At 36.8% G+C, this 26,447-nt stretch overlaps 1 protein-coding gene across 1 annotated transcript in view; it reads left to right on the top strand.

Annotated features, from left to right (window-relative positions):
* LOC131542155 (voltage-dependent T-type calcium channel subunit alpha-1I-like) overlaps nt 1–26,447 on the top strand; it is a 145,712-nt gene that overhangs the window by 20,926 nt on the left and 98,339 nt on the right. Inside the window, exons 2-5 of the mRNA XM_058778542.1 lie at nt 3,798–4,064; nt 21,932–22,044; nt 22,320–22,453; nt 24,623–24,720. Of these exons, the coding sequence (XP_058634525.1) occupies nt 3,812–4,064; nt 21,932–22,044; nt 22,320–22,453; nt 24,623–24,720 (598 nt within the window). The 5' untranslated portion in view covers nt 3,798–3,811. The remainder of the gene's footprint in view (nt 1–3,797; nt 4,065–21,931; nt 22,045–22,319; nt 22,454–24,622; nt 24,721–26,447) is intronic.

Here is a 26,447-nt window from a genome sequence, read left to right on the forward strand (position 1 = left end):
GTTTTAGTGCGTCTGAGAATGTCTTGTGTGGACCGGAGTGAGTCACTGTTGTTCCTGCAGGAGCTCGGGATCATTAATCATGTGACTTACCTGAGCCGTCTGGATGAGGAACAGATTACTGCTTCCCTCTCAGACAGGAAACACACACTGCTGATTTATAACACATGCTATTTTTACAAGTGCTGCAGTGACTCCTCAAAAGAACCCAACGGCTCATTTTGTAGCATTTTATAATGAGAGTGAAGCCTAATCAGTAATAATTCAGTTTTATTTAACTTTTTTTCAATCAAAACCTTCTCAATCAAATGACTCGTTTGTGTATGTAAATGAGCTGTGCTCTGATTGGCTGTGCTCAGTTCTGTTGTATGTTACTGATGTCATGAAGGTTTGTGAATGAATCCAGGTCTGTGTTTTGTTTAGGAAGAGCGAGAGATGAGCAAGATGGAGCTAGGCTTGTGTCTGTCAGGATGTTTATACAGCAGACAGATTTCAGCTCCGCTCCGGCTGTAAACACACGTCTCTCACACACACACACACACACACACACACACACACACATATCTGTTTGTGTCCTATAGCTTTTATTTTTACCCAGAGTTCACCTGTAGTATTAGTGAGAGTTTTATTTTGTGCTAAAACTTTTTTTCATGACTTAAACAAGTAATGCCGAACTACGCCGAACGTAGTAAACAAAATAACAAACTAAATGTGATGCATACTGGTCAGTCATGCATAAAATGAGAATGATATTTGTTTAATAAACTGAATGTTTTAAATAGACAGTAATTAAGTTCATAAATTTCTCCTCAGTAATTCAAGATTATTATATAAGACACACAATCTTGCACATCTAGCCATATTTGAACCATATTCATAGTTTTTAATTGATAAATTTAATTATTTTCATGCTGATTCTATGCAATTTAAATAAATACAATTTGATGATATGACTTAAAAGCAAGTAAATTAATTTAATAATTAATTTAATAATACTCTTAATAAGCTATGCCATGATTTATTGCTTGAGTGTAACATGGACACTGATGTGAGGTGTTTTTCTTTTTTATGGATTGTGTGTGTGTGTGTGTGTGTGTGTTTGTGTGTTTGTGCGTTTGTGCGTTTGCATGTGTGTTTCATAATTTTTTAGGTCATTCCAGCAGGTGTTCATTAGGTAAATAAGGAAATGGGGGTATGCAAATGTCATTAGTTTGAATCCTACAATGCGGCACCTGTATGTCCTGCTGATTGGAGGAGAAACAAGAGGACACACACACACACACACACACACACACACACACACAGTGGTGAAGGGAAGATCAGATCGTTTTACTGACTCTCTCATTCAGCTCATTCATCATTCCTGATGCTCAAACTGCAGATCTTGATTCTACCAACGTCAAGGTCATGGGTTTGATTCTGTCAATGCAATGCGAGTCGCTGTGGATTAAAGCATCTGCAAAATACATTCATGTAGAATGCAAAATGAGCAACTCTTTATTCAAGCCATTTGTTACATTTTAAATAGTCAAATTCTGCCCAAATAGCCATATTCTGATTCATGAAATGATTATAACGACTCATCGGTGTCTGCATGTGAAGACTGAAGTTCTGGTCTGTTCTAGATTGATCTGAGTCTCGTTGTGTTTGTGAATATAAGACAGTGACACATGACCTTTGACCTCATTGACAGCAGACGAGTCTTTCTCCTCCTGTTTGGAGCGTATCGTGTTCTGTAGCTCCGGTCTCCTCACATCAGAGCGGCTGTAGTGTGTTTGTGAGTCCAGAAACTGAACAGGACAGCTGATCTCTGATAGCGGGTCATTAAACCGTTAGTGCAGTCACCAGAGCTGTGGCCTCTCGTTAAAAACCCTTGTTTACTTCACACTGTGTCTGTGTGTGTGTGTGTGTGTGTGTGTGTGTGCGTGTGCGTGCGTGTGTGTGGGTGTGTGTGTGTTTGGTCAGCAGATAGTGAGTGTCTGTGTCTATAATGCAACCCAGGAGAACTTGAGAAATTAGAAATGTTTGAGTTAATTTTAAGACCGCTGAGGTTTGATTGCAGACTTTGATATTGTGGCACATCTGAGTGCAGTCTGAGACATTGCTGAGATCTCCTTTGAAACTCTAGTGGAGACACTTTACTGGATATTACTGGAGTCTTTTTCTTAGGAGAAACATCTGAGAAGCAGAAAACTCATTTGAGCACCTCTCTCTCTCTCTCTCTCTGTGTGTGTGTGTGTGTGTGTTTGGCTCCAGCAATGTCTGTTTGACCTGGAAACCCACAGACAGCAGCACTGAAACCTCTCTGTATTTTTACATATTAATGAAAACATGATTTAATGTGTTTATTCTTCTGAGACTGTTGACTCTGCACAGTGTAGCTGAATAACTGTCCTTGTGTAGACATTTGGACACACACACACACACACACACACGCACACGCACACACACGCACTGGGATGGATGGGAGATGGATTGAGATGGTGAACAGGTTAAAGAGATTGTGATGGAGAACATAACAGAATCATTACAGACATTGAACAGCTGATGTGAGTAAAAATGATCTTTGTGAGTAAATACATTTACATTGTTCATGTGACTAAACACATCTGACTCAGATTAGATGTGTAACTGGTAAATAGTTGGTTAACACGTGATTTTTAAATGGGACTGTAGTAATGATCATCTGATGTGACGCGAGTGATTCTAAACATGAGTTGTGATGCGTGAGTCTCCTGACGCTTGTTTTATCTAGTTTTCCTCCTCCAGAATTTAACGTGCTGACAAACATGGAATATTAATGATATTAAATGGATAGGTCTAGATCATTCTGTTGTCCCTCATGTCTTTCCAAACCTGTTCAAACACAAAGGGAGATATTTTGAAAAACTGTAAACAACAATATTGGACCGCATTCAATTTCATTGTATCAACAAAAAAGTCATTTATTTTTTTAAATATCTCATATGGGGGCGAGCAAATAATGACAGATAGATCATTTTTGGGTGAACTGTTCATTTAAACTGAGATCTGAAGTTATGTTAAACATGTTAACATAACTTAAAAATGTTTTTATTTTTTTAAGTTGTTGTTTTAAAACTTTTATGGAAGCTTCCTTCCACCACAAGATGAATGAAAGAAAGAAAGAAAGAAAGAAAGAAAAAGATAAGAAGTCTCAATTACCTGCAACTTTTTTGGCACAATTCTGAGTTTAAATCTTGCAATTCTGATTTTCTTTCTCAAAATTGCAAGGTTATATCTCAATTTTGAGTTTATATCTTGCATTTTTGAAAAATCTAAATTGTGAGGTAAGACCCTCAGTAAACGCAGGTCAGACAATCACACGAACACCAACGACACGTGAGAACAGATGAAGACGAGCCTCTGAGCTCTGATTCTGTGACCGATCGTGTGTGCTTCTCTACTGTAAGTCGGCTAAACACATACATGTAAATGTTATGATGATCACGAGCAGGACCGACGCAGTGCTTGAACATCACTGTGTTGATTTAATGTTCGGTCTCTATTCAGAGCAGCTCATTCTTTATGTGCGGCTACAGGAGTATTTATAACCAACCCGTTTATTTAGCTTTTACCCAGTGGTCCACCTTTACCGCTCAGCAAAATAAGATTATTGTTGTTCATCTGTATGAATAGATAAATATGTGCAGGTCAGAAACAACTCATTCTAGAGACTCTAGAAAAAGTGCTTGAGAACTAGGTGTTCTTCTTTAAACTAGTTTAACTTGATTTTGTCCGACAGGAACCTGTGAGATCATTAACTGTCTCTTTCATTGTAGGCGGGTCAAAAGCCATGACATCAGAGGAGGAGGGGCCTGCTGCGGTGGGGGCGGAGCCACATGTGGACCTGTGTGCCTCTCCTGGGTGGGATGGGCTTGTTGAAGAAGAGGCGGGGCCGGCGGAGCAGGTGCAGGAAGTGGCTGATGATGTCAGCAGTGAGTTAAGTGCTCTGGTCGTCCCGTATCCAGAACTAGCGCCCATCGTCTTCTTCTGCCTCAAACAGACCACATTTCCTCGCAGCTGGTGCATCCGCATGGTGTCCAGCCCATATCCTTATCAACTGAATTATTGTTTATTTGTATATTCTCTGTTTTAATTTTAGGTACAGTTTTAGTATTTTTATTTATTATTTTTTTAAATAAATAAATACAAACGTTAAAAAAGATAATAAAAACAAAAATCTGTTACTTGCAACTTTTTTTCAAATTTGTGTCAGAATTCTGAGTTTAAATCTTGCATTTCTGAAAAATCTAAATTGTGAGATAAAAAGTAGCAATTATTATGGAATTATTTTTGTGTCTTTATTATGCAAACAAAAATTCTGTGTTTGAGAGCAAAAGTAATTATTTTGTAATTTAAAAAAAGGATTGCAAAAAAACTCTGAAATTGATAACAAAATTCTTTGCAGTGCGTACAAATCTTTAAAAAAAAAATGTTTTCTTTGTGCACTTCAAAAACTTTTCATCACGAAACCACAAATATTGCTCTCTTTTCTGCCGTGTTTTTTTGCGAGTCTAAAACTTTTGTTTGCGAGTTGAAAAGTTTTGCTTGCGAGTGAAGCTGTGTCTCAGTGGGCGGTCTCTACGCACCAGGATAAAATGCCTATTTCTATTGGCCATTCTCGATTGAAGTGACAGGTTGACCACGCCCACTACGCTTTCCCGCCACTGCCGCCAGTCTGACAGAAGAGCGAGCTTCTAGCAGCAATGGCCAGCAACCGCTTGTTTACTGGGTAAGTTAACTAATTTAACATCTTAAACTCAGTGACAAGTGAACTTAATTATTCTTTCTCATGCCAAGCCGGTCTGTTTTGACGTCACGGTGACTGATAATGTATATGTCGTGTGTGAGTGATGTCAACATAAACGTAATAAGCTAACACTGTACACCATCTTAACACTGTTAAAACCAAAAATACAATATACAAAGTGCACAAAGAAAACATTTTTTTTTTAAAGATTTGTACGCACTGCAAAGAATTTTGTTATCAATTTCAGAGTTTTTTTGCAATCCTTTTTTTTTTTAAAATTACAAAATAATTACTTTTGCTCTCAAACACAGAATTTTTGTTTGCATAATAAAGACACAAAAATAATTCCATAAATTATCCCTTTTTTTTTATCCCAAGGCAAAAATGGGTTTGCATATATTTTAGTATATCAAGTTAAACTAAATAAATGTGTTACTTTGGCAGCATGCTGAAATTAAATTTTATTTTCTTTCAGTTTACACATATTCTATTTCAAGTAACAAATATGTTTTTTTTAATGGTTTTAGTTTAAGTATGTGTTAACCAGACAACTTTTTGTGTGTGAACTTGACAAGTAACAGGATGTTTAATTTTTGTCAATTATTTGGTTAATATATTGGCAGCGCTGCACTGGTTAGCCCCGCCCACAGTCACATCTCATTGGTCCACATCCTGCTCCACATGTCTGCATATTAAGCACGTTTCCTCTGATTGGCTGTAATGTTGTGAAGATGAATAGCTGTAAGTGAGTCTCATGTCGTCTGCTCAGGTCTGCACGTGTTGTTCTGCTGAACATCTTCTCTTTCCCAGGGTGACTTTCAGTACAACTGTGAATAATAATGGATCGTCATCTGTGATGAAAATATAATGACAAAATATAATGATAAATCAGCGGCCGTCTGCTTCAGTCTGTGTGTGTTTTCGCTCAGAGGTTGAGAATATAATTACAGTATGTATGAGATATTACAGCTGCATATTTTCCCTTTTAAAGCTTCTCTTACTTGTAATGTCTGTTATTTCAGCTCAGATGTGACCGGGCAGAATCTGAAATGTCAGTGTTTAGTCAACTATAGTCTCACACAGTATTCAGTCTGCATATCATTTGTTTATTGTGGCCAGGATCCGCCCACTCAGACAGGAAGAGCCGTATGATTGACATCTAAAGTGACGTGGTTGTTTTTATGTACTCTTTTTGGTCATCAGACATAGACAACTCATAAAACACAGGCTTTGTGATGAAGAATGTCTTGTGTTTGTGCATACAGTCAAAACTCTGAATATTTGTCACAGATTTGATGTGATGAAACTCAGACTGTGTTAGTCCAGTGACTAGATTGTAGGGTTGCCACCCGTCCCTTAATATTTTACAAAGGCCAACACATTTTAACAAATAAATAAGTATTTTGCACTGTTTATAATACTAATAGCAATTATAGTGAAATCAATCTCATAAGAAGTATTATTAGAGAAGCTAATAATGCGCGTGATTGCATTTTGGCGTCTTTGTTTCCATAGCGACGGAGTCTCCAGAACGCGCGCTGTTAAAGCCCTTTCACACGAGCGCAGCGTGCGCTAAACATGCACGGTTTACAACATCTAGAGCTCACATCCGCCCTTTAAACACAAGACTCCAGATGTAGGGCTGAATGGGAAAGTTATCAATGGTCTGTCCTGTATCTAATGATGAACGTACAATTTGCAGAGAAGCATTTGCTCACGGTGGACTGTCTGACTTAAAGGGACAGTTCACCCTAAAATGATTTAAAAAAAAAAAAATGTTTTTATCGTTTACACACGCTCAAGTTGTTCCTAACCTGTAATCATTTCTTTCTTCCGTTGAACATAAAAGAAGATACTTTGAAGAATGTGGGTAACCTAACCGTTTCTGGTACACAATGACTCTGATAGTATTTTTTCTCTACTATGGAAGTTACTGAGGACCAGCAGCTGTTTAGTTACATTCTTCAAAGTATCTTCTTTTGTGTTCAACAGAAGAAACAACTTTATGCAGTTTTATAAAAACCTGGGTAAATTATGACAGAATTTTCATTTTTGGGTAAATCATAGCATTGAAGTGACAGACACATCGTATAGGCCTATTGTTTTATTAAAATTTGGATAGTGTGTTAATATAATATTCCATACATTATCAGAGCTTGGTAGACATAATTATTATATTTTTAAACATGATTGGACAGATGAATTAATAGGTTAGAATTAATGTTAGACCCTATTTATTAATTTACCATTTATATTAATCACAAATATATGTATAATAAATATACATATATACATAATAAATATAAATATACATACTACTACAATTTGGCATTTTAAAAAAGTAAAAAAAATGCTACATTATGTAGATAAAAATGGGACAAATAATTACATAATAATTTAGTCCTAATTTAAGCAAATAAAAATAAAATAAATAAATAATAAAAATACATCCCATCCAGGGAACAGCTGCAGAACTGTCAAAAAAGACCAATAATAGTTAATAATTATAAATAATCCAATTTAAAATAGCAATATTAATGTGTTCTGGTGCAAGTTTACGTACTTGAGCATGTTTTCTCATGGTTTATTGGTAATTATTTGTGTTCTTGGTGAATGGGTGTCCCTTATTTTGCCTTGCTAAAGGTGGCAAGCCTACTAGATTGTCCTCAGAAGTGTTTTAGGAAATGCTTCTAGACTTATTCAGATGGTAGTTGTTTCTTATGGGGACGTAAGCTGTGTACAGTGTTATTCTGTGATTTTATTGCCATCTGAATCCAGAATATCAGAGTTTTTCTCCCACCACCAGCAATACAAATCCCCTGCCAAATTACCTGCTGTTTTCTGACAAACACCAAGGTCTTGTGGTAATTTAAATGACATTTGAATCCACATGTACAAACGGATATCAATTCAAAATATAGTGTTTAAATCCTTTTCAACCACTGCCAAGCACTGTATGATAACAGTTGTGCTCACTGTAATTTGCATGCATTTTAAAGATGCACACTTTTATTACTGAAATTCTGGAAAGAACAAGAACGATATTTCATCACCGATCCAGTTTGGAACAAAAGAAGAAGAAAAAAAAAAGGGAAGGAAAGCATGTAAACATTTAAAATGGGCCATTATTATGGCAGCAGCAGGTATGCAATTACATTAAAATATGTATTATATACAATTATATACATAAGAATATAAACCAAACAGCTTTGTTTACCTTATGTAAATAAGAGGTTGCATAAACTTATATCTGCTAATTTCCACAGATTTAATGACATCCGTAATTTTTACAGATAGAATGCAAGACAGAAACCATTTCGACTGTAGTGCTTATATTTCTATTTTTAAAACATGAGTAATCAAATAATAAATAGAATGTTATCTTCCTATTATTAAATTAAGTATGACTACAATGCATTGCTCACGTGGTCAGTTTGCTGTTTTTTATTTCTATTTCAGAATTGTTGTGTTGCTAATTTGAAATGTGATTGAAGCCTCATTTTGGCAGGTGGTTTTGGAGTCTCGGTCTTCCTCCGTTCCTGTAGATGATCTGAGCTCAGCAGGAGGCTGATGTGACGTCGTAGAGCTGCTGTAGACCTGCATTGATCACCTCCTGCTGTTCTTCAGACAGAAATCAATCAAACCAGATCAATGCAGAGTGAAACGTCACCTGATCGCTGTGTGACTGACGTGTCTGATGATCTGCTGTCAGATTCTGAAGATGCTGGATGATCTTCAGCTGACGCCGCAGGTGTTTTCAGTCGGACTTTATGTGAGAGCGTTTGACTGAAGGCTGTACGGTCTGTGATTGTTCTCGTATCTAAAGATTGTCACTCGACCTCTTCGGCCTCAGTGTTTATGTGGAGTGATGACATCTTGCCCTCTCTCTCTCTCTCAGTGTGTCAGAGTCTCTCGTCCTCGGCTGTATTCTTCTCCTCTGTGCTCTCGTGTTTCTTCAGCTCTGGCAGTGAATAATGTCTTTAAATGTCAGGCGTCTTTTATTAAGATCAGAACGCCTCTGAAGGTGTTTGTCCGGCTGTCAGATGGCGCGAGCGCGCGCGTGTGTGTGTGTGTGTGTGTGTGTCTCTCTGTGTCTGTTTGGGTGTTTCATGAGTCTGTATTTGCTGGAATCACATGCATCAGCTGAACTCAGGTGGTTAGGTTGGACTCCTCTGGACTAGTTTGTAAACTGATGATAATAACAGACTGCAGTGGAGGATTTAATTCAGATAACGGCCTGACAGTGTCTATGAATGGGAAACTTGCTCAAATCCGGTGACTAGATCTTCCTCAGATGTGCGGTTGCTGAACTCGGTACATTCGTCTGATATGAACCTGTGTATTTTAGAGCTTGTGGATTATGGATCAGTGTAGAGTTTGATTCTACATTTGATACAGAAACACAGTGAAGCACCACAGAGATCAGACAGATGCCACATTTATTGCGTGTGTGTATGTACTGGTATGCCCTACATTATTCCCTACACATTATACACTCTCAGAAATAAAGGTACAAAAGCTGTCACTGGGGTGGTACCTTTTCAAAAGGTACATGTTTGTACCTAAAGGGTCCATTTTGGTACCTTAAAGGTACATATTAGTACTTAAAGTGCACATATTTGAACCTAATAGGTACAAAAGTGTACCTTTTGAAAAGGTACCGCCCCAATGACAGCTTTTGTGCCTTTATTTCTGAGAGTGTATACATTATCTAAATGTCCAAGTAGTAATACCATTGTTGTGGGGTGAAGCAGCTGCTGTGATCGGTGTGTGTTTAGTAGGTAAATGTCATGTTAACAGCATCATTTAGATTCACTGAGACGAGACGAGATGCAATTAACATCTGACTTTACCACTGAAATACAACAAACAAACAAACAGGCCGTTTCCATCAGTATTCAGCGGATCAGTGCATCTGTCTTTCATCTCTGTGTGTTTCTCTTGTGTTTCTGGAGGAGATTCAGAGATTTCTCTGTCTCATACATGAACAAAAGAGCAGTGAAGAGCCGTCATTATCCACTGGATCATCAGCTCATTAATCAGCGCTGGATGTCTGCCGTCAGTGAGACTGTGAGTCTGTGCTCAACGGACTGAGTTTCCAGTTGATGTTTACAGTAACCTGAAAACCACTCAGAACCTGCCGTAACCATCTGGCAACCATCCAGAACACCCTAGAAACCACCTAGCAATGCCTAGCAGCCGCTCTATCACTGTGGCTGCAGGTCTTGCACATACACACGTGATAATATTAATTTTGTGTATTTTGTGATATTGAGCGTTGAGATCTCAGTGGATGCAGACGAGCTCCTGAGACACACATTAGCTCAGGAGAGAGATGTCTGTGAGTTTATACAAACCTCAGTGTGTGTGTGTGAGAGAGAGAGAGAGAGTGTGTGTGTGTGTGTGTGTCCACAGCTCGTCTCATCAGAGCTGCAGGGATTTTCTGGCTTTATCAGAGCAGATGCAGAGAACGGCCTGATCTGCTGCGCTCTGAAACATCTGCTTCAGACGATGCTCTGCTGGTTTGTGGAGTCTCAGACATGTCAAAGTTTGGGGCGGGACTTTCTGTCTGACTGACTGACCAATCACAGACGGGCGTGTGTGTGGAAACTTATCTGCAAACAGTCATTATTTTCTTAATTTCCTGTCCTTCATCTTCATGTTTGTGGCAGTAATCATCACGCTGTAGGTTTGTGGTTGCTTCTCCTCCGTCTGTGTGGCTCATCCATCATTAACAGCTTTGTGTTCTCCTCGTCTCTGTTGATCTGCTTTATTTTCTTTTCCAATTTCTTTGTTCTATTTTTTCTCATTGCTTTCAATTACAACCCGCAGCAGCTGTTATTGCCATGGAGATTGAGACACACACACACACACACACACACATACAGCAGTTACTCAACTTAAAAGAGTGTGTGTGTGTGTGTGTGTGTGTGTGTGTGGAGGTTAGTTATTGGAATGTTTCATCTGAAGCTGTTAACAGTCAGCAGTGTTTCTGATTTGCATTGTTACTCATATTCAGCTGTTACTCATCATCTCAGATATTCAGCATCACATCATAGAAGCTGATTATTCTAGAAATATAATGTTCTGTTACAAAAGGACAAATTCAGAGAATATTTGCTTTTGTTTGAATGATATCTGATGTGAACAGTGTTCATTACGGCGCCAAATACTTAGACTTAACAGGGGATTTATTTTTAAACCTTTTTACAGTTTAATCTGCACTACAGCATGTCCAGTTAACATTAGTTAATTAATTAGTTAACACAAACCGACAATGAAAACTACTTCTAAATCATTTATTAATCTTAATGTTAAAGTAATGGATTAACAAATGTTATGAGACATCATTGTAAAACATTACCTGCTGTCCTTTATAATTCTTTTGCGCTTTAAGTTGAACATTTAAGTACAATAAAGCAATAAACAAAACTGTATAGTTCTTTTTGTTATAAAAAAGTTATTATACCTGTTATTGCATAACAACACTTTTTTTGGAACTAAATATTAACTGTAAAAAGATTCCTGTTTATTCACCGTTAAAAGCTTCAGCAATTATCACAAAATAAAAATTTGATGCCATCATTTGCATATTATTCATGAGATAATACAATGCATTATAAGGTGCATTACAAGGCATAATGTATTCATTCAATCACATTTATAATGCATTTGATATATAAAGTGTTACCGATTAGATTGTGTTCCACAGAACTGTAATAATTTGGAGAGAAATGTAAAACAAGTTGCTGCTGCAGTTTACTTTCAGTAAATGCTCTTTAAATGCAAAATGCATAAAGTTAATGCTCTTTATGGAGAAAAGGAAACTAGATTCTCCATTTACATGTATTCATTTAGTGAGCATCTTTGTTCAAAAACACTTAGAAATGAGTTTTTCTCTTTTTTACTTTCCTGATTTGTAAGTCGCTTTTGATAAAAGTGTCTGCTAAATGACTAAATGAGTGAGACAGGAGTGTGTTAGACTCCTCTGCTTGTGTTTGTGTTTGTGTAAGCCTGAGTTTTGGCCTTCAGGTCTCTCTCACGCTGCTTAAATTGTCTTAAATAACAGTTATTTGTGAGTTTTCTTCGCTCGGCTGCTATCGGAGGTGCTCGCGGAGCCTGTTTGAATGTGAAAGATTAAGGGCCCGATTGATCCGCTTGACTGAGCGATCTGACAGACAGCAGCACAAATCAAAGAGAAACGATTCACCTGCGCTGAATGAGAGAGATCTGAGCGGCAGAATGAAAGCGCCGCTGACAGATAACACAGCACAACGCCGCAAAGACTAATTAGCAATACAAATCCCTTTACTGGGACTATTTATAATGCAATTAACCCAACACACACGCACACTTCTCTTTAGCGCTGTACATTCTGACACACTGTGAAGTAACAAGTGATCAAACAAGTGGAAATTGAAAAGAGATCACATAGATTCATATACTGTGTGTGAACCTGGATGACATACAACATTAAAATCACAGCTGATGTCCATTATATGATCTGACTGATCAAAGTGAAGACATTTTTACATAAAATTAGATTTTATTTATTGTGGCCATTTCTATTCTACAGCACCTTCTGAACTCTGCCTCATTTAGTTTTATTTTAGTGTAGTTTAGTATTTGTCAAAGCCATAATATTATGAAGTATTACTACAAAGTATCTTTTATTAAGAGGTGGAACCAAGAAGTAACTTGTCACCTGCATGGAGCCGTGTGGTGAAGGAGGGTCGGCGTCAGAAAGATGTTAGTGAGAATGTTGAAGTGCGGCTTAAGCCCCGTGAAAACCAGCCCACAGAGAAGAAGCCTGGTGGTATTGTTGGAACATGCGCTGGGGGAACTATACAAGCTGTGAAGACTAAACTGGTGAGTGCTTTTGCCACAGAATTTCCTCCTGGCTTAGACTCGGAGACACTGGCTAATTATTTGAAAACTAAACTCCCAACGTGACGTTATTTGTCAAAAGATGGACACTGCTCAGAGTGGATATAGCTCTTTTAAAGTAACTGTTGAATGTGAAAATGTGGGCGATATGTATGATCCACAGCTTTGGCCAGATCGGGTGTTTGTATGCCGATTTTATGAGGCGCGCAAACCTAGGATAAACGTAGCCCCAGTGACTGTAGAAACATCTGATGGAACAAGAGGTGTGTGTGCACCGGAGGCGCATGCCTCTGCTTAAATGAGTTTCTGAATATGATTTATGAACCTTAAAATAGTATCATAAAACTCTTGGGACGTAGTGTTGGTGATAAAGCGCAACGCATTGTCATTGATAAGCTCTTGCAGAATGCAGATATTGTATGTATACAAGAAACTTTATCCAAACAAGATCTAGATAAACTTAATTCTGTTAATGATGATTTGTATGGTGTGGGAGAATCTACAACAGATTTAAGTTTGGGAATAGCAGGGGGTGTGGCCATTTTATGGCGTAATAAATATGATTCACTGATAATTGTGATCAGATTAGAGGTGGATTGGTGTATAGCAATCAAAGTGGAACATAAGAATGCATTTGTAATTTTGAATGTGTAAACTCCTTATGAATGCTGTCAAAATGAAGATGAATACATCAATAGGCTTGCTTTTTTAAGTTCATTTATTACGGAAAGTGTATGCACATGTATATTTGTAGGTGATATGAATGCTGATATATCTGATGAGAACTCTTTGTTTGGTCAACATCTAATTAGGTTTTGCCAGGATAATAAGATAATTTTATATAGCCAAATATTGTTACCAATAGACATACATCAGTTATACAGGCTGGATCACTGTATATGCACAGATGATGCACATGACTTGAGATCACAGCAGATCATATACCTGTTTTTATGATGCTAAATGTTTAAAGTTTACCTGAGTTGAGCAATTATGATAATCATGAGAATTGTGGGAGATTAGATTGGGCACGTCTTACAGCAAATGACCTTTGGCAATATAAAATATCAACAGAGAAGAGTTTAAGTAACATGGCTGTACCAACTGAGACAATTATGTGTGATAAAGTTAACTGTAAGAATCCTAAACATATTAATGCCATACATTTGATGTATGATGAAATAGTGTATTGTTAAAATAATGCCAGGAGACCTTTCTGTCAAAAAGTAGTTAAAAGTGATCTTTTTGGGAATGAATATGTATCTGAATTGCATTTGGAGGCTAGAGATGCTTTTACAAATTGGGTTTTAACAGGGAGAGCAAGGTATGGCCCAGAATTTGAGAAAAAGAAATTGGCAAATGCCAAATTTAAATATGCTGTACAGTTTATTAAAAGAAATGAAGCTACCATGAGATCAAATTCAATGGCTAAGAAATTTCATAAAAGTGATGTTCATGATTTTTGGAAAGAAGATTATTAATAATAGTAAAGTACCGCTGCCAGCTAGTATTGAAGGGGTTGGGGCTGAGAATATTCTAAAATTGTGGAGAGAATATTATAGAGATATTTTTAATCGTGTTTAGAGGCAGGAATTTGAAGTAGGTCGTGTACCGAGTGATATTTCTGTGATTATTCTATATTATAATATATATAATATTATTCGATATAACCTTCTGAGGTTAATTGTGCTATTGAGAAATTGGCAGTAAATAAAGCACGTGGCCCTGATTTAATAGTAGCTGAACATCTGAAGTATGCTAGCCAAAAGAATTGTGACTTACAGGATTTTTGCTACATGGTGTGTTACCTCAATCTATTTTGACAGTTTTATTAGTGCCAGTAATTAAAGATAAAACTGGTCAAATATCCAGTATAGAAAATGATAGGCCAATTGCCTTAGCAAATATCATCTCGATATCCTTATGGATAGGCTCAAAGAATATTTGGTAACTACAGATAATCAGTTTGGTTTTAAGAGGAAGCATGGCACTGATTTATGCATATATTGGTTAGTGTGTATAATAGACACAATTCCACAGTATTTATGTGCTTTTTAGATGCTTCCAAGGCATTTGATCGAATTAATCACACTAAGCTGTTTATGAAGTTACAAGACAGAGGGCTTCCCCCATATTTGATTATGATTTTACAGTACTGGTAAATACATCAACCTATACAAGTCAGATGGGGTAGGACTGTTGCGGCACCCTTTTATGTGACGAACGGGGTTCGGCAAGGTGGAATATTATCACCTCTTCTTTTTAATTTGTATATGGATGATCTCTCTGTTGAGTTAAATGAATGTAAAACTGGATGTGTAATAAGAGATAGTCTTATTAATCATTTGATGTTCATATTATGGTGTGCAGCATGATATTGTATTTAATACGAAAAAGAGTGTGGTTATTATTGTTAAAACTAAAGAGAATCGTAAACAAAAGTTTCCCTCCTTTTATTTAGGTGACCAAGTATTAAATGTGGTAAATTAAAATAAAATATCTGGGTCACATTATTAGATATGATTTAAATGATGATGATGATGATGTGTAAGTTATACGGACAGGCAAATATGCTGGCTCGTAAATTTTACATGTGCACTGTTGATGTCAAAATAGCACTTTTTAGTGCGTACACTACTTCATTTTATACGTCACACTTACGGTGTAGTTCTAGTGAAGCTAAAATGAAAAGATTCAGGTGGCATTTAATGATGCATTAAGAATCCTGCTTAAGTTCCCAAGGTGGATGAGTGCAAGCCAGCTGTTTGTATCTAGTGATGTTCCTACTTCGCATGCCGTTTTGAGGAATTATATGTACAGTTTCATGTGTCGATTAAGTGATTCAAGAAATACAATTATAATAGCCTTAAATGATCCCACATTAAGTGATAAAAGGTATTCTACCTTGTTCTGGAAGCACTGGAATTCAAGTTTGTGTTTTTTCTTAAGTGATTGTTGTATGTGAATGTATGTGTTGGTATGTAATTTTCTTCATTTGTGCATTTTATTTTTATTGTTTTAATTTTATTAATGAATTAAATAATAATAATTTTGTTGAAACTTGATACATTTTATTTTTCAGGATTGACAGATGGATACAAAATTTCAAAAGAACAGCAATTATTTCGATCAATTTAATGCTTCCTTGAAGAACAAAAAGTATTATTTATTTATTTTTCTTTATATCTTACCTCAAATCTTTAAGTGGTTGTGTATCTCAGTTTTCACAAAAATGAATTATTCCAAACTTTTGGCTGGTAGTATATTACATTTGAAATGCTTTTTAAAAATAGTATTAAATAAAATATAAATATGTAAAAATAGTAAATGCAGCTCATTGTTATGATTGGGTGTTTTTGTCAGGATGGGGACGCAGTGAGTTTATTACGTGTCTGAAGGAACACACAGTTAGTTTGAAGTGTTCGGTGTTGTGTTGTGATGGGAGTTTATCTCTGTCACACATTCGTTTGATTTCATTTGTGTCTCTGTTCTTTCTGGTCTCTCTGAGGAGCGTCCGTCGCTCGCTCCACTCCCGCTCTTTTTTTTTTCTGTTGCCACAGCAACAGGACGGTTCTGTCTTGAGGAATGCTGGCGGGATTCTGTTGCCATCGGCAGCCTGTTTAACCGGTGAGCATCAGGACTCCGCCGCAGCGGGAAACACTAGAAACAATACAGTGATCCAAACCGTTTGACTGATGCTGCCGAGATGCAGTCACCACAGAAAATAACCTCAGCCTCATCCGTCACTGTGTTTACAATAATCAACCCCACCAGGGATTTTTCCCATGAATTTTGTGATTGAAATGACTAATTTTGTGGTGGTAATTTACAGAAGTTTTGCAGAAAATGTATTTATTTATTTTTTTTTTAAGTAGGATAACAATTTTACCATATTATGTATCATGTTAGTTGCTCAATAGTCATACCTGACACAGAGAGCAAACAAAATGCATGAAAAGAAACAAGTAACAAGTGACAGATAAGTACAATATAAAGATTACAACAGTGCTTAATTTAGGTACTTTATTTCTTATGTTCTGTTGTCGTTGTTTCATTAATATTAACGACACAGAAAGCAGTAATGCTTTAGGAAACTCTGTGGCAGAATATGGGCAGGGTTGCCAGGTCTTCAAAACTAAACCAGCCCAATTATGTTAGGTTGTTTTCTTCTGCAGTTTTCTGGTGAAATCACTTTAACCCTCAGACTTCAAAAGCAATCTGCGGCAACAGTGTAAAAGTATCCCAATTGGGAGGTAAAACTGCATACATGGCAACCCTGGTTATGTGAGACTCAAGTGAGTAAGATACACTTTTACCGAATAAATTCCTTAATGTGCATCAAAAAAGACATGTGATTTTGCACAAATCTCATTGCACAGCATCCAAAATGCTAGTTTTTTCTTTGTGATATTTAGCGCAAGTTAATCAGGAAGTGATCATTTTATTCTCTTCAACTCACTGGATGGAAACGGTGCTTTATTCGCATATTCTTTGCAATATTCTAGATAAAAAAGTTTGTTGAGACAAACTTTAAGTTGGCTTGAGAAAGCCGGACCAGAAGCTAATTCGTAACTTTGGATGGAAACATATGTATTGGCATGACATGCGTGACATCTGTTTCCTAATGAAAATAATTTAATAAAATTAGGGATAATTATAATTAAATTTTTGTGAGCCCTTTATTTTTGCAGTCATTTCAAGGTGAATTTACAAATTATGCAGGATTGCAAAAATTTTTGATTTTGCTGGTTTTGCATTGGATGGAATCATGAAAAACTGGAGGGTGTCATGCACTGAATGCAGAACAGCAGTCCCACCTCAGAAAGTTGATTTAAACTCTGTTATAACACACATTTTGATATGCAAAAATGAATATAGTGGCTTCCGCTTTCTATTTTTCATTGCTCGCTCCATTATAAGCGCCGTGCAGTGAGATGATTGCTGTTTTTAGGCGGAGTTGCAATGGTTTTCGGGTGTGTTGGAGCTGCTGAAGCTGGAGTCTGGTGTGATTACTCACTTTCTCTTGATGTGTTTGCTATGTGTTGTTCATCATATCAGCGTGTCAGCGGCTCTAAATGATGCCGCTAAAGGTCAGCGTCTCGTCCCTCACTAGCGGTCAGCTGTGAGCGTGATTGTGTTTGTGCAGCGGCTGATGGACGATCTTCTGCTGATTCTTGAGTTACTAATGCAGAGAATCAAGCAATAAACTCTCAAATTAAGGTTTTAACTTATTTATTAGGAGTGTTATTTTCCTCATTTAGCCCAGAAAGTTTCAACATTGATGAAATAATGTACATGGTTAAATCACATGTTTTGAAGTTGACAACTGTTAAATTCCACTCTTAAATCATGCACTTTATATGTAATTAATTTGACATTACACAAGTTATTTTTCCCCTAACTTGGCTCTCGCAGCTCTGAGTTCCTTCTGTCTGTTGTTGTGGTGCAAATGTACGGTGAGTGATCGTCTGCTGATGTTCTGCTGCTCCTCCTGCCATCAACTTCTAGACTTTCAATTAACTTGATTTAAAAACTCTTGCTGTTGCCATGGAGATCAGAAAGTGTCGCCGTGGAGACAATAAGAGAGTTTAGTTTCACTCAGCCACTGGGCTTCTCTGGATGTGTTTCAATGAGCCGTGACAGACAGACACTGCTTCATGTGTCATATCATCTAATGCCTGTGAAATAAAAAATAAAGATATATATATATATATATATATATACACACCAGTCTATATATATATATATATATATATATATATATATATATATATATATATATATATATATATATATATATATATATATATATATATATATATATATATTAGACTGGTATATATCTCTTTTTCTTACACACACACACACATGTATATATATATATATATATATCCTCCATATGAATATAAAAATATTAAAATATAATGAAAAACACTAATATAGGTAGGGTTTTTTTTAATGTTTTGAAATAAGTCTCTTCTGCTCACCAAGGCTGCACTTATTTGATGTAAAATACAGTAAAAACAGCAAAATATTATTACAATTTAAAGTATGTGTTTTCTATGTGAATATGTGTTAAACTGTAATTTATTTCTGTGATGCACAGCTGTATTTTCAGCATCATTACTCCAGTCTTCAGTGTCACATGATCTTCAGAAATCATTCTAATATGCTGATTTGCTGCTCAACAAACATTTCTGATTATTATCAATGTTGAAAACAATTGTGCTGCACAATATTTTTGTGGAAACCGTGATACATTTTATTTTCCGTGATTCACAGATGAATAGAAAGTTCAAAAGAACAGCATTTATTTGAAATGGAAATCTACTGTAACATTATAAATTTATTTAATGTCACTTTTGGTCAATTAAATGCATCTTTGATGGAAAAGAAAAAACTACTAACCCCAGACTTTTGAACATGAATGATCCTTAATCTGTTCATTTATATTGTATATTATAACTTTTTTTTTTTTTTTTTTTGGTCCACATCATTGAAGCTTTGATGAATTAACAAAGCCAACTTTGACTTTTAATTATGAACATCTCTCAACACTTTGATCTTTTTATTGTTTTATTATTATATCCTGCTTTCTGATTAATCTTATGGGGAATCAGTATTTTTTTTTTTTTTGGTTATTAATTAAAATTTTAAGTGACATACAGGTATTAAATGAAAGTTCAGGATCTCATCATCTTAGATCTGCAGCTAGTTTAGCTGTGTCATTGGTGTGTGTGTGTGTGTGTGTGTGCGTGTGCGTGCGATTATATTCTGCCGTGATCTATAACTGCAGTGTGTCTCCGGATCTTCCTCAAATACTCCATTTTCCACTCAGGCTCAGTGAGGATTCTGGGAAAGGCCTTCATTATTGTGCCGGTTTCAGTCAGCATTCGTGCACTTCTGCTGGAGCCGCTGTATAAATAGAGCCTGAGTCCTCTCTGCTGACCCCAGATCAGCGTCTAGTGACACCAGAGCTGGATTCACTCTCATGACGGGACACAAGCGCTGATGAGGGTTTCATACGCTCATAATGACAGCCTCATACAGACCAGCGCTCATTCTGTTTAATGTGCCTTCATGGAGATTTCGCTGCCCGTGTGTGTGTGTGTCCTCATGATAGAGCTTTATCTGTTTATGGTTCAGCATTAGTTTAAGTGAGCATGTGAAAGTCTGCTGGGAATCCTGAGTTCAGCGCTCAGACTGAGAAACACTCAGCGTCACAGATGGAGATGTGAGTTAATGGAACTAGTAAATTATACTAAAGTCTTATCAATTATCAAAAAGAAATCACCATACTGATAATATCAACTGTAATTATATTCATCACCATGATGAATTTTTAGAGCATCTACAGCACAGAAGCATTTAAGTCCGTGTTTCTTCATTCCCTGGTCAGTCTTGGTTTATTTTGCTTCCATAACATGCATCCAAAAATACACATTTAAGTGTTTTATTTTCATTATTTTATTTATTGTTTTATCTGTTTGTGTGTGTAGATTGCAATTCCAGTCCATATCTTTGAAGAGGTTTTTTTTTTTTCTTGCACACCAAACTTTACAGGTTTTTTTCGTCTCTATATTCTGAATGCGTTTACTGAGGGGTTTGGTGCATATTCCCATTTATATATGCGGTATTTAACGTTTTATTTCTAAAAACATGATGGAAATGTATTTGTTTTCCGTCTGATTTATGGAGTGATAAAACGAGCAATCCAGAATCCCCTCTAGAAAAACCTTTGTCAACAAAGAATTTTGAGCTTGACTTTATCTAATGTTCAGATTCCTGTTTTGGAAATGTATGCAAATGAGTGCATATTTCATGATATAATGCCTCATTTGCATACTTAACTTTTCGGGAAAGCTTGTGATACAAAACTGCAGTCATGATGAATCAGCTGCTGAAGTGTGGTGAGATCTGATACCCTGTTCACCTCCAGCATCTCGCCTTAAGAGAAATAACGCCTCATTCTGGTAATAATGACTGAATGAGTTGTGAGTGTGTGTGTGTGTGTGTGTGTGTGTGTTTGACCTGCTGCAGCTGGATGAATGAGGTGAGCGCTTCACCTGAGGAGGCGTTACTATGGTAACGGAGCAGCTCCACTGCCCACCTGTGCATCACATTCACTGCAGATTACCTGACATTTGTTTGAACTGTTTAAACATTTGAGTACGATATTATAAACATTAGTTTTGAAGAAAGTTATAATTTTCTCCCACTCAAGTGGTTCCAAACCTGTATGACTGACTCCTTTCTTCTGTGAAACACTAAAGGAGTCGTTCAGCAGAATGTCCACGCTGCTCTTCTACAGCGTATGAGCCGATGCTGAAACTCTGTAAATCTGCTTTGGAACAGTAAACATTTTGTCGAGCGCTAGACAAATAAACAAAGAAACGCAGAAGAAGACGAATCCTCAGGAGGAGCAGGCAGTCATCTGGTGACACACATTCATACAAACACACACACAACTCATGCAACTCCTCCGCATAGTGTTATAGAAATACTATTTTGATTTTACTATTTTAATACCTTTAATAGACAAAAAAAAAAAAAAAAACATTAGTTAACTTTATAAATTCACTCCAAATGTTCAAATGGTAGTGTATGATTTATAATGTTTTTGAAAGAAGTCTCTTCTGCTCACCAAAACTGCATTTATTTGATCGGAACTACAGTAAATACAGAGAAAATGTGAAATATTATTTCAATTTAAAATAGTGGTTTTCTATGTGAATATCTGTTAAACTGTAATTTATTTCTGTGATGCGCAGCTGAATTTTCAGCATCATTACTGCAGTCTTCAGTGTCACATGATCTTCAGAAATCATTCTAATATGCTGATTTGCTGCTCAACAAACATTTCTGATTATTATCAATGTTAAAAACAGTTGCTGCACAGTGTTTTTGTGGAAACTGTGATATATTTTATTTTTCAGGATTCACAGATGAATAGAAAGTTCAAAAGAACAGCTTTTATTTGAAATAGAAATCTTTTGTATCATTATAAATGTCTTTACTTTCACTTTTGATAAATTTAATGCGTCCTTGATGAATACAATTTTTAATTTCCTTAAAAAATATTATTTTGTGAACACTATTCATTTAATGCATTGATTCTATTGTAATAGAACATGAATTGATGGTGTATGCATATGTCAATGGTTCAGAGTGGTTCAGTTTCTCTCTCTCTCTCTATTGGTTCATTATGAATGTGTTGGTTTGTTGGCCACACAATCGTTGCTTCGAGCACTAGTTGAGTTCTCCTTAACTGGCTCACGTGGTTCGAGCGGGTCAGTATGATGGTGATCCTGCTAAACTGTGTGACGCTGGGGATGTACCAGCCCTGCGAGAACATCGACTGCTCCTCCGAGCGCTGCCAGATCCTGCAGGTCAGTCTGAGGAACCAGATTTATCAGTTTCACATACTTCCAGCAGAAGCCTGTTAATGAGTCCTTCGCTTCGTTAATCAGCTCTTTCTGATCTCGTGAGGTTTCAGCACGTTAACTAACCCATTAAGCGTGTGCTTCATATCTAATATTCAGATGATTCCAGATGATCAGTGTCATCTAGAGACTCATCAGAGCTTCGTGTTAATTAGCTAATCATTAGACTCTGTTGATGTCAATTGATTTAATTGCACGGCTGATTTCTCTCTCTCTCTCAGGCCTTCGACGCGTTCATCTACATCTTCTTTGCGCTGGAGATGGTGGTGAAGATGGTGGCTCTGGGGATCTTTGGCCGGCGCTGTTATCTGGGCGACACCTGGAACAGACTGGACTTCTTCATCGTGATGGCCGGGTGAGAACACACACACACACACACACACACACACACATACACACATACATACACACACACACACACACACACACACACGCGCACACATACACACACACACACACACAGGGTTGGGTATCGTTTGAATTTGATCGATTCCGATTCTTATCGATTCCCAGTTTCGATTCCAACGTGGTTAAAAAAACAACCACGTCAAACATTTAGAGATCAAACATATTTATTCTGTCTCTTTTTGCAAAACATTTAATTGCTGCTGAATACCATGAACAAAAATTAGCACACTACATACAAATTGGACTCAATTAAGAGCTGTTGTGTGCAAAATAGAGCTGTATGATTTTAGATAAATTGAGACATTTTTATTGATTTTTTTTAATGGAGGTTATAGTTCTCTCACAATTCTGAAGAAAAAAAAATATTAGACAACTAAACAAAATCTCATGGAATTTATGAATGGAATGATTCAATGACTCACTCAAGATTGTTTCATTACTGGATGAATCAGTGTTTTTGAATTAATCTCTTGAATGAATGATTCAAAGACAAATACATTTTTTAACAGCCCCTTTTCTCCACCCTAAAAAAAGATGCACACACAGGACTTAATAGGTGGAATTGAAATTTTAATTTTACAAGTGTCCGATTGCTGACCTTAAGTATCCACTTCTGGAATTGGAATTGATTTTGGATTCACAACTCTATACACACACACACACACACACACACACACTAACTCACTCACTCACTCTCTCTCTCTCTCTCTCTCTCTCTCTCTCACACACACACACACACACACTAACTCACTCACTCTCTCTCTCACACACACACACACACACTAACTCACTCACTCTCTCTCTCACACACACACACGCACATGCACACACACACACATACGTTGTGTTTCCATGTTTTATGGGAACATTCCATAGGCGTTATGGTTTTTATACTGTACAAACTGTATTTTCTATCGCCCTACATCTAAACCTACTCCTTAGATTTTCAAAAAACTTAATTCTGTATGATTTATAAGCTTGTTTCCTCATGAGGACCTAAAAAATGTCCCCACAGGGTCAAAAGTTACTGGTATTACTATCCTTGTGGGGACATTTGGTTCTCACACACACACATTCTCTCTCTCACACACACACAGAGTTTTCAGACGGTAACTGTTACACTCTTCAATTCAGCGCTCAAACACACCCATTACAGAAGTGCTGAGCTGATGAAGCGTGATGTGTTAGTAACTCAATGCTCTCGGTTCAGATCAGCAGTGACTCGGGAGCTCTGGAGTTTCTCCATTCAGAATAAATGATGCTGTTAACACTGACAAACCGTGTAAAATCCATAAGGCTGTGCTATAATAATATAATCGTGACATTTAGTTTAAAACACACACCATCATTCATATTTTTGGAAATAAATTAATACTTTTATTCATCAAGGCTGCATTAAATTGATCAAAGTGACAGTAAAGACATTTATAATGTTATAAAAGATTTCTATTCAAATAAATGCTGTTCTTTTGAACTTTCTGTTCATCTGTGAATCCTGAAAAATAAAATTATGTTTATTTTTCTGTATTTTTGGTGAGCAGAAGGCAGTTTTAGAAACATTAAAAAAAAAAAAATCTTGCCAACTACAAACTTTTGAATGCTATTTTATTTTGTGGTTTACAGCCTTAATGTCACTCATTTAAACCTACAGACCGCACACAGTTTGGTTTGATCTGAAGTGACTCAATGCCAAATACATCAGTGTAATCAATACATTTCAATGTGTATGTGCGATCAGTTCACGTGTTCACTGAGTGTCAAACAGCAGATGATCTCACTCATTCATCTCTGTCTCTTGTTATGCTGAAAGTGTGTTTTATTTGTGTCTAGTCTGTATTCTGTATGATGGCAGATCTTCTGATCAGTGTGTAAATGCAGGACAGATGGAGATCTTTAATGAGCGTCGGCTCAGACACGTGTGTGTGTGTCTGCATGTATGTAAATATGTTGAGCGTATGATCAGCTGTCAGAGATCATCAGACCAGCTGTGTGTGTGTGTTTGAGGAGCTTCAGAACAAACAGCGCTGAAGAATAAGTGTATAATACACCACCTGTACTGTATTAGACTGTACAGATGAACTGTGTGTTTATAACGTGTGTGTGTGTGTGTGTGCAGGGTGGTGGAGTATTCACTAGACCTGCAGAACATCAACCTGACGGCCATCCGGACGGTGAGAGTCCTGCGACCGCTCAAAGCCATCAACAGAGTCCCCAGTGAGTCTGATCTCCGCTCATTTCTGCTGTGTGGAATCAAACCTGACTCTGTTTCTGATTGTGAGTGATTCATCAGTGCTGAATCATAAAGGGGTTCATGGACAGGAGACTCAAACCCTCCTGAGGATCTGCTGAGAAACCATTAGCTGATGAGACACACTGGATTTAAGACCAGGCCTACAGAGACATTACTGAGGATGAACCTGATGAAAGCAGGAGAAAATTACAAAAACCCAGAGACATACAACACCATTATGAGGATCAGACAAAAAACGAGGATATTCCATTCTGTTGTTTTTATCAGGGTTTCTGTGGGTCTTAAAAGGTATTAATCTGCATTTTCACAAATTAAGGCCTTGAACACTCTTATGTCAGAGCAGAAAGTCTTCATAAAGTCATGGCATTAAATGTCACATGCAAAGCAAAAAATTAATATCATTCTCAGTATTTTTGCTTTTCAATATAAATATCTAAATATCCTTAAATCAAAATGTTTACTTGAGATGCAAATTAAAGACACAAAGTCTTCTTTTCTAAAAAATGTAGCAAAAGTAAGTAAATTTATGCTTAAAACAAGATCTAATATCTATTTTTTTTTTTCATTCAAACAAACAACAGGGAGTGGGGAGCAACAGACACACCATCAAGAATATCACAATCTGAAAGAAGAAAGGGAAGGAAAAAAAATATAATAATTATATGGTCATTCCTTTATATCAAGGGTGTAGGTTTGCTTTCGAGATTGGTGGGGATCAATCAGTTTAAGCTTAATCACACATCAGTTTATTTTAATATTAATCGAATTGGACCCAGGATGATTCTGAAAGCATACTCTGCTGTTGCTGTAGCAAACTCGTGCGCATCTGATTGACACATAAACTGCACGCTCTTATATCAGTGTTGCTTTTTATTTCGTGGATATTTCATCTAACAGCTTGATTTGTACATTCAATTGAACAACATTAACTTAAAGTTAAAGACTGTCCGCGGCGACTCAGGATGCTGTTCCAAATCCTGCTGCACCACAGAGTGCCACGTAGTATACCAAAAAAAAAAATCACATTATACAGTATTTGTCCCAAATTATTGTTGATGTTCATGACTTTATCCTAGGCTGAAAGATTGTGTATCTTTTCTGCACAACATTTGTCTTTCTGTCTGTAGCCTATGCTTTATATAGGGAGCTAATAATAGCCATAGATCACGCTTTCTCTTTCCGTTTGCTTTGTTTGGTCAAACAAACACCGTACTTCAAACTCATTGATGCAACTTTGTTCATTTCTGAAGTGGGCTTTTATATGAACTGTTTTGGACTGCTGTCTTGAATTGGGTGCAATACCTGTGAGTTGTACCTGTGAGCGCTGCTCTCCTCGTCCAGTGTGTGACTACATTCCGCACATGTAGGCTATTAAATGCACGTCCTTGAGAGCGTGCAGTTTTCTAACGTATTTACTTTAACTTGTTAGGTAATATCAATGATATGACATTTCAGATGCGTCTGAAATGACAAAAGCAAATACATATATTTAATTATTTGATCAAAATTATTGCTAGGGACTTTCGTAGTGGCTGGATATTGGAAGGGACACGTCCCTAGCGTCCCCCCCTAATTCTACGCCCCTGCTTTATATAGTCCAAAATGTTGGAAGAAAAACATTGCCATGCATCAATGGTACTAGGTTTAGCCTTGTTAATTCGTGCTGTTGTACATTCACAAGTCACTATTT

The sequence above is a fragment of the Onychostoma macrolepis genome, chromosome 06 (genome assembly GCF_012432095.1).
Source record: "Onychostoma macrolepis isolate SWU-2019 chromosome 06, ASM1243209v1, whole genome shotgun sequence".
NCBI classification, from domain to species: domain Eukaryota; kingdom Metazoa; phylum Chordata; class Actinopteri; order Cypriniformes; family Cyprinidae; genus Onychostoma; species Onychostoma macrolepis.